Source organism: Pinus tabuliformis, chromosome 4_1 (genome assembly GCF_031772625.1).
Source record: "Pinus tabuliformis cultivar Carrire ecotype Pingquan chromosome 4_1, CPIR1, whole genome shotgun sequence".
Classification (NCBI taxonomy): domain Eukaryota; kingdom Viridiplantae; phylum Streptophyta; class Pinopsida; order Pinales; family Pinaceae; genus Pinus; species Pinus tabuliformis.
The window spans coordinates 5617734-5627845 of record NC_142303.1 but is presented as its reverse complement, the minus strand read 5'-3'; the positions used below and the strand labels follow the sequence as shown (position 1 = coordinate 5627845).

Here is a 10112-nt window from a genome sequence, read left to right as displayed (position 1 = left end):
ATAAATTACAAAATTCAATTATAATAGAAAATTTATAATCCATAGATTTATAGATTTTAAATTCTAATTTTGGCTGTATTTTGTAATCTGTGTTTTACACTTAATTATTAATAAATTAAATTTATAGCTTCAAAACTAAAATTGAAATATATCAGAAGATTTATAATCCATAAATTTCAAATTCTAGCCTTTTAATGCGTGTTTTTTTTTCGAATAAGTTGTAATTCCAAGAAATTTGTAATCTATACCACATACTGATGCTGCCTTATTTGAGTAGTTTCATAACTTTTTTACAAAGTATTTTTAGCAGGTTACAAATCTTTATTTTTAGTAATTAAATATCGTACAGTTTTCACCGAAAATAGAGCCAACTGGGATCTAGTGTATGGTCCCCTTTCACCATCAGTTGACAATTCCTAGGCGATTTTGAATATCACAAACTTATTTTAGGCTGTTACAATCTTCATTAAGGCGAGAGATGCACAGCGCAAATATGACAATGAAATACGGGTAACTTGAACTCTCTTTCCTCGTATAGAATAATGTAGATTGGAGCGCCATACATGGTACTACTCACAAATACAAAATGCTTTGGTATATACAAAAAATTTAATTTAATTCAATTGATGCTTCAACTCTCTGTGTTTCTGCACAGATGGGGATTCAGGTTCCCTTGATCCTATTGTTAGAGGCACGAGAGTAGTGATGATGATATGCAGGTGCTTGTTTCTTCTCTCTTTTGGGGGAGAAACCAAAGAGGCCACCACCGCCAATGGACCTGCCTCCCACATAACCAATGCCAATGCAGGTAGGCACATTCAACACCGGAGTCACTTTCACCCCTCCTCCCACGGAGTGGTTGGCCTTCGGTGGAAAGTATCCCACCGCCCGTGGTCTTCCTGGCCGTGGGGAATCCAAGCTGGGAGCTTTTGCAACACTCGCACCACAGCTTTCCAAGGGAGGAACCATCAATTTACAGTTCCCACCAACAATTCCTGGAGCTCGTTCGCTGCCTAATTTGCTTCTGCCACAAGAATGTTTGGCCTTTGTTTCAGTGTTGCCGTCTGCTGTCTCAAACTTGGGCTTCAAATCAGCAGGGCATGGGGAGCAAGATTGGATACTATATTCTCTTGTGCTCCATGGCTCCAAGGGTTTTGAACCTTCGACTAGGTCTCGAACTTCAGTATCTGTATCTTCAGACGTGCACCCAGCACTTCCCGACTTGTATTTGCGTTCCGCTGTAGAGTGACTCCTGGAAAATGGTAAGGAGCAAAATAAGCCATTTCTTTTCATTTCCCCTCCTGTGCTGCAACTCCTTGAGAATGGCCATAGAGATTTCGTGGAAGAAGGTTGCTGCTTCACATTATTACCCGATCTGTCTTGATCAACTACCTTGGTCGATTTTCTTTCCTGGCTGCTCAGCTTAAACATAATTTCCTTCCACTTATTAAAAGGCTTAAGACTTGAGGATTTGGAAGAAACATTGCTGCTTAATATCTTTGGAGGATGAGGGGAGGTGGGTCGAACCCGTGACTGACAACCTGATCTTTCGAAACTGAGATGACGAGCAATGGTCATGGACTGCGCTTCAACATGACCATCAATTAGAGGCAGAATTTTGTTATCCACAGACAATTGAGCGGCAACAGGTACCGGAGTTTCTTCCGAGACTGAATTCCGACCATCATTATTATTCCTACTCACACAAAATTCAAAATCTGTGTCGAAATTAACATCGGCCACGTTCTCTCTTTTTCGTTTGTCCGGTGAAATTCTGTCGGACTGCGGGAGATTGAGAGTGAAGGAAATTCTAGGGCTCTGCCAGTCGTCGTTGGAAGTATTGATCTGTGAAAGATCGAAAGTAAACGAATTTCGAGGAGACTGCCAACTGCTTCCAATCTCCAAGGAGACCGCCATTGGAAGGATCACAATTCTTCAAACTCCGCTCCCAGCGTATTTACAGAGGAATGAAACGCTTCCTACATCTAAATGTCAGACCAAAAATGTGTTAGCGCCATATTAGCGGTAAAACCTTTCAGATAAAGCATTGGATCATTGAAATGTTCATCATTCTAGGTTTTCATTACCAGGTCAGTGCAGAATTTTCTAGAGTTATGGGACCGGTTGGGCCGGTTCAAAATCCTTTTGAATAAGACAAAGGAATAAATTGCAAAAGACGGAAAACAGGAATTCTGGGTTCATTTTTAGTGCAGTGGATCTTAAAAAATCATCTATTTATTCATTTTATTTTATTTTTTGGATTTTGTTTTGGTAAATGGGAAATAATTTTGTTGTGGAATTATGAGTTTTTATGGTTTAAAATCTATTTTTAAATAGATAAATAAATTCAATAACCTTAAAGACTCCTGAACAATCAAATTATGCAGAATTTACAGACAAAATATATAATTCTAACCAATAACTAATAATAATTCAGCATATATAATTCTAACCCATAACTAATAATAATTCAGCAGCCTTAACAACTCCAAAACACTCAAATTATGCAGTATTTACAGACAAAATATATAAATCTAACCCATAACTAGTAATTATAACCAGAAACCCTTCCAAACCACAATTCGTGAATTGAACAATACGAACATATTTGCTAAAGTAAAAGAGGTTGGAAGTACAACTCCAATTTCGCAAAACCAAACAATCACAGCGAATGAAGGCCGTTGAGGAAGAAATTTAACAATCACAAAATGCAGATATACCAGAGCACTTTCGACTATGGGAAGATAATAATACGCAATAAATTGTAAAAGAAAATGCTGGCTCAAGACAGAGATAAGTGCAGGGGCATACAACGGCAGAGTTCGAATCTTTAAGGGTTGCCACGGAAGCCATTTCTTCACTGAAAAATGCCCATACGCGTTGTTCTTCAAAAGTTTTTGAAATGAGGATTTGAGGGCAGTAAAACGGAAGCTTCACGAAGCTAAATGCAGGCCGTAAATTTCTGTAAGAAATGAATAAATGCAGACAATACCATCGGGAAACGCAAAAGCAGAGGCATTTACCTAACAAAGCGACATCATGGAGAGAGATAAAAAGTCCTTTCAGTAGTTGTTATGATGCGTGATATGCGGTTGAGGTGCATTTGCCCTACCTGCATTTAAATAACAATACAACGCAACCCTGCAATGACTTATTCCGGTTGAGGAGGAACCCACGGGCTACGGAGTCAGCTTTTACTTTCTTAAGCCTTAGTCTACTTCTTATTTAAGAATTTTACAACTTTTAGTAAACTCTTCCTAATTCAAGCATTAAAATATTTTAGACGTTGAATTTATATATATAAACAAAACTTATTTTAAATAACAGACAAAACTCGTTGAACCAAATTTATTTTAAATAACAAAAATTCATAATTTGACCAAAAATTATTTCACAAAATTTCTAAGTTGGAATTTTAGATATTTTCCTTTTTCATATCAATATTCCAAACCGCGTAAACGACTTGTCACTCACTCTCACGGAAGACATTTGTCCCGATCAAGAGTTATTTCCGGGAGTTGTAATTGACAGCTAAGGGAGGTAAGAATTCCGGGCAGATTAGCTGTTACTGTTACTTGACCAGAAACTCTGCGCACTTGTCAATACTGGAAGTAACTCTGCGCACTCGTCATTATCTGGAAGTAAGAATGCCGGGCAAAACACTTGTAACTGTGACTTTGACGACAAGCTCACTCGTCAATACTGGAAGTAACTCTGCGCACTCGTCATTATCTGGAAGTAAGAATGCCGGGCAAAACACTTGTAACTATGACTTTGACGAGAAGCTCTGCTCAGTGGTCATCATTTGGAAATTACAATTAGATGGCGGTTTTTTAGCAGTAATGTATGGTTGTTTTCCAGAAGCTTTTTATTCATTAAGATCAGAGGTTCATGCTCATTTTAAATCTTTTTGATAAATAAAAATCTAAAAATAAAAAATTAAATAACTATACAAAACATTAACATAACAAAAATAAATCTTTTATAAATCTCGAATAATTCGGTCTACATAGATGAAAAATCAAATTCCAAATTACAATTTCAACCATTAAAACTTGTATAATGTATATGAAAACTACAAAATATAAGATATATTTACCATACATGTATAATGTATAAGGAAACTACAAAATATAAGGTATATTTACCATACGAAAGCGTATTCAAGTTTGAAAACTGTTGTAGTTGACGACCACTGTAGATGAATTAACCATTCTTTGTTTTTCCTAATCCGCTGTGATAGCCTGCCCTACTGGGTACTGTTGTCAATTTGCCATTCAAATGTCCTTTTTTCTTTTCTGTAGATGAATGCAAAAAGTCTCTGCACACACATTCTAGATAATCCAGCAAAAGCTGCTTCTTATCTACCACCTTTGAATACTTAGAACCCTAAGTCCACACGTTTCTCGGGAGAGAAAACCATTGCACTGTAGAACACAGTCAATACACTAAGTCTACACGTTTCTTAAAATAAACAAATATTAAGCGTAGAATACTATGCCGCAGTACCCAGCGAAAAATGTAGAACACAGTCAATACACTAAGTCTACACGTTTCTTAAAATAAACAAGTATTAAGCGTAGAATACTATGCCGCAGTACCCAGCGAAAAATGGGGTCAATTCGAAGTTCAAAGTTTCATCAAATTTGTAAGTTAAATTAGTTTAGTGTAAAGAGCTCACAAATTATCTTGGAAAATAATGGAAATTTTGGTAAGATTACGATTACTACTATTAAATTTTGACAAATTTTTAAAAATTTCCATTATTATTAGTGAGCTTCAGGATTTTGAGTACTCTAGAGGTTTTTGACGGTACTAAATTCATTTCCACCATCACAAATACTACTAAAAAACTCCAACATTCTGATTTTTTGATTTTTTTTACAAAAAGATTCTGGAAAAAACACTGTCATCTAAACAAATTTGTGAAATCCATAAACAAGCCTTTTAAATTATATATATATATATAGAGTCCTGATTATGCTTTAAAATATGCTTTAAAAAAATTTGAAAATGAAAAACAATAATTAATTTTTTATAATAAAGTAGATAATTAAATTAGAAAATTTTAGTGATAAATAAAAGGATATTTACTAAAAAAAAAATGTTTTTCTTCCATATTTCTAATCCAAATATAATAAAATTCCAGTTCAACATGTTATTAAATATAATAAAAGTTTATTTCAACATGGTGTGGTTTCTTAAAGGAATTATAATGACTCGACACTACATTAATTGATAATTAGTTAATAGGAATGTTTATTTTTTATTAATAATTAGTTAATAGGAGTGTTTAATTTGGAAAATGGTTTATAGAATTTTAATTTATTTATAAGATTAAATTAAGTGGATAATGAAAATATAATTTCCATTAAAGCACGATTAAGGATAAAGGATAAGGATTCAAATTGATTTCAAAAAGTAGTTATGACATTTAAAAAAAAAAACATTCAAAATTTTTAATTAAAATAAATTTGGATTTTCAAGATCTCTCCATATTTTCACCACTTTGTTGTTTATTAACCTAACAAGCCTAACCTCTTCCGTTTTAATTGAGTTGCATCCAAATTGTGTTTCACATTCAACGCATCTAATAACTAATACAATCATTTTGTTAAGTGAATTTTTTGTTACACTAGACACCACTATCATATTTTTGGCCTTAGTGACTATTTTGTTGCACCCTAATTTTTCTAGTTCATTTGCACCCACTGGTGGAGCTAATTGGACCTATGACCTAACTTTTTGTATGTAGTACTATGTTTTTCCCTACCGCTATTGGTCTTTTTGGATTTCATAAATGTTGTACATGTTATTTGCAAGTCTATCATATTTAGTGTATTGTTATAAAAACAAGGAGTTGGCGTACAATTTTTTGGATCATTGTTTACCAAGATACTTTATAGTTTAAGTACCATTTTTTCTTTCTTTTCAATTTACTATGATCTTTACATTCAAGTATTTTTATTTCTTAACAACTTACTCCTTAGCATTGAGGTTTTCCATTACACCAAAATGGACAAGTGAGCATTATGGCTAATGTGTTGGCCCTGATGTCAACATGGATGTTGACTTGGATACCTGGGTGTTAACATTAGATTATATCATCATGTTGGAGTGCAAGATTGTTGTCTCAGCTTGTCCATGATTGAGTGCAGAATTTATGTTCCTAAACTAGGTCATGGGTGGAGGATGATTCTTAATGATTGGAAAGGTGATTACTGGAGTCTTGATGATTACAAAGGAAGTGTAAAAGCTTGTATAGGTGTTGCAGAAGATGAGGAAGTGTGCCTCAAATTTCTAGGCTGAGAGGACAAGTTGTTTTCCTAAATTAAGTTATAGTTGCTGGAAGTTAGAACTACACAGAGCGGTTGTAGGCTCTTAGCCACTAGGAGGCCAATGAAAATGGAGTGGCTATAGTTGCTAGGATTTACTTATTATTCTAGTTGTTATGCCTATAGGTGATGAAAATTAAAAACCATGAGCGAAACCAAAGGTTTTCACATGGAATTTGTGTGCGCAAGGTTGAATTGATGTGGTCAATAATACCATTAGAAAAATCCAATGGAATTCCTATGGTATTGGTGAGACCAAGTGACTATAGAAGGAGAAGCGAACTAGAGAAACTAATGTGCATTCAATGAGTTCTTTTGTATAGGTATGCTCCAGGGCGCAAGGAGAAGACTGATCTGAGTGAGAGATATGATATAGAGGTCTGAAGGAGATAATGATGGCAAGATGCAAGTGAAGGACATGCTCGATTTGCATAATGTGATCGGAATCTAGATTAGGGGAAAGAATTTGCTCAAAAATCAAAGTTCTCAAAATTGATCAAAACTTGAATAAAAGCGTCTGTCTTGGCGATATGATCCAAATGCAACTTGTTTCACTCAAAACAAAGTTTGTATGATAAAGTTAGAGATTATTGTTTGCTTTGTCAAACAGGGGAAATTTTGTGACTGGGATGTTGACTAGGCATCCGTACAACCCAATCAGAAAAAAGAGAATATTCTAGGGAATATTTCTTGGAATATTCTTGAAATATTCTACCATATGGCTCAATGGGGTCGTGACATTTGTCAGCAAGTGATTGGTCTATGGCATATTCGGTGGACCAATAAGAGGGTGACACGAGGTAAGTGTGGAGGCTGCCACGTGCCCTCTCAAAGGTCTGAATATTCTTTTGCATAAATTAGATCCATCATCTATGAGAAAAATCATCAATAAAATTAACATAGTACCTTTGTTTAGCGGTGGAGGCTGTAGAGAATGGTCCACAAACATCTGTGTGAACTTGCTCCAGGATTGCTCTAGCTCTACTATCTTGATTCGGAAAGGAATATTTCGCATGCTTACCCAAGGTACAACCTTTGCATGTATTCGTTTGCTCCAGTTTTCCCTTGGGAAGTCCGGTAGAAATCTGCTGCATGATCTTCAAGGCTCCATGGTGCAAGTGGCCCAATCTTCTATGCCATAGCTTGCCAACATCTTGGCTCTGCACCATCTTAGCCTTGGAACTCAATGCAGCACAATCATCTACCTGCACCTTGTAGAGATTCTTTACTCGAATCCCAATTCTCTTGGTTTGTCCAGTGCTGATATGCCTTAGGAATACCTTTTCTTTACTAAAGACTACATCATAGCCTTTATCTTCTAGCATAACAATGGACACAATATTCTTCTTTAGACCTGGTACATACTTTACATCAGTCAGGGTGAGAGAAGCTCCATGCTCTCTCTAAAACACAAACGTACCTTCACTTGAAACACAATACATTCCATCATTGCCCATCTCGATCCGCATCTGGAGATCCTTCTCCTCCAGGGTACTGAAAAGATTCTTGTCACCTGACATGTGGAATGAAGCTCCACTGTCTTGGTACCAAACACAACCCACCATGGATGAAACCATGCATGCGATAAGAGAGAAATCCAACTCAAACTGTGAGGCCAGTGCCTCACCATCAAATCCCTTCGAGAATCCCTTCTTGGATTTTTCCTGTGGACAATTTGTAGCATAATGGCCCAATTCATGATAATGAAAGCATCACACTTTCGATTTGTCAAACTTCTTCCCACCATGGGAAGAACTGGATTTGGAATGGGACGCCTTCCCTTTCCCCTTCCTCATCTTACTCTCTAAGGCTAGATTTTCCTCATCATCTTTCCTTGATGAGGATCCATCTTTGATGCTTCTTCTTATCTCCTCCTGCATCAGATCCGACCAAATTCGTTCCCAATCTGGTAGTTTTTCTCTTCCATTTACCGAGTCTTGGTAGCTATGCTAGCTCTTAGGAAGACCGAGGAGCGCAAGACTCACCATGTCATCATCCTGTCATGATCCCTACACTTCCAAGCTCATCCCTACAGGTGGTGAGCTTGTTCATATATGTAGAGATTGTGTCGCCCTTTTCACACTTGATTTTCCGAAGCTTGTCTTTCAGCGCCAGCTTCCTCTGATCGTTGTTGTTCTGATATAGATACTTCAATTTTTTCCACATCGAAAACAATGTCTCCTTCCCATGGAGATTTGAGACTATGTGGTCTCAAACTCCCTCCAGAAGGATTCTCCTTGCTCTAGCCACACATTTCTTCCATTCCGCCAACTCTGTAGCATTAGCCGTTGTCGACTTGGGGACTTCTTGATCAATGAAGTCCTTTAGACCACTATCCTCTAATACTGCTTCCATGCGATCCTTCCAGGCTATATAATTCAAGCTGCCATCAAGGGCATAGTCGAGTCTTAAATCGTTGAATGCCATTGGTGAAATTGAGATGTGATAAGAACTCGATTTCTATATTTAGGAACCTCAAACTTCGAACTTCTCCCTTCTTGTACACCATTCTTCGCTTTGATCACCTTTGCTCTGATACCATGTAGAAATTCCAACTATAGATCAACATATTATGCAATATACTAAAGCAAAATACAAGATTTACTTCTACAACAAACTTGCGGAAGCTTAATCGAATTTGAGCAAGATCAAATAGAACACATATAACTAAGAATGAGAAAGCAATCACACATGAACACAGAGGAATACTCTGGGGAAAGCCTCAACTAAAAACCTCGATCTCTGTATTATCATACAAGTGGAAATATTTTCAGATTACACAAAGCATCAGCTCACAAGCTATCCTACTCTTAGCACAATCCAACAATACAACTCACAGACTGAATAGACACAAGATATGCCATCCCTCAGTCCTCTAAGCCTCCTATTTCCTTGCGCAGTTTTCCTTGGGGTCCAATGCTACCACCTATGTGAATTGGCCTCATCACACACTCATCAAACCCAAAAGTAACTATGCAATCTCCAAGGAATGAATTCCTTCTGCATGCAAGAGATATCCTCCAAGGAATATTCATGCAACTGATAGTACATTGTACCATCATCTGATCCCAACTGGGTCTCTGTCTGAACTGACATGCATGAGTTATTTATGAGAGAATATTCAGTTATTTGAAGTGCAGTAGTTACATGCATGCATGCATTAACTAACTGAACTCACAATTAGTTCAACAAACTATTTGAACTAATCTAACTGGACTTAACTTAGTTAACTGAGCTAACTAATTACAACTCAAATTACAACTCATCCTTATCTCTTTAACTAAGGGATAAATTCCTAAATCAATGGGATAACTGTTGCATGTCCTCACATATACTCCATGTTTGATTTTCTCCAACTAATTAACTCAAGATGAATTAATTAATTATTAATCAAACAATTGCTAAGAACAAATTCAAATTTTACTTCTCAATTTTAGTTTAGGGACTAACTAAAATAGGAAGGTATCCCGAATGCTATTTATAGCAGTGCTAATTTTAGCACTTCTATTTCTTGTTGCTATTTTCAACATATGTGATGATAACTTCAACAAGCGATGTTTCTAATCCATCTTCCTTAGCAAGAATATTTGATTTAGAGATGTTGTAAGAGCTTATCATCATGAGAGATATGGTGCAAGAGATGAATGAAGATAGGAAAGAGAACAATATATACTTCAAGAGGAGTTGATGTCCATGAAGGAGGAGAACCAAGAGCTTCTTGAAAATATGCATGATATGGAGATTCAACTCCATGATGATAAGGAAACCCTAGCCAAG

The 10112-nt window shown here is 36.4% G+C and overlaps 1 protein-coding gene across 2 annotated transcripts; it reads right to left on the bottom strand.

The window, feature by feature from the left end:
• Nucleotides 1-623: 623 nt before the first annotated feature.
• Nucleotides 624-3105, bottom strand: LOC149173964 (uncharacterized). 2 transcript variants are annotated; one of them, XM_089422507.1, is made up of 2 exons: nt 3024-3105; nt 624-1985 (listed from the first exon to the last, which is right to left on the bottom strand). In XM_089422507.1, the coding sequence occupies exon 2, from the start codon at nt 1915-1917 to the stop codon at nt 664-666; it is 1254 nt and encodes a 417-aa protein (XP_089278633.1). In that variant the 5' UTR covers nt 1918-1985; nt 3024-3105; the 3' UTR covers nt 624-663. The 2 variants fall into 2 exon arrangements, with proteins under 2 accessions (XP_089278633.1, XP_089278632.1); XM_089422506.1 differs by lacking the exon at nt 3024-3105 and adding an exon at nt 2812-3016.
• Between the last annotated feature and the right edge of the window lie 7007 nt (nt 3106-10112).

Excerpts from the sequence above, each read along its gene's own strand:
- LOC149173964 (XM_089422507.1), bottom strand. The coding sequence starts at position 1,917 with ATGGCGGTCTCCTTGGAGATTGGAAGCAGTTGGCAGTCTCCTCGAAAT.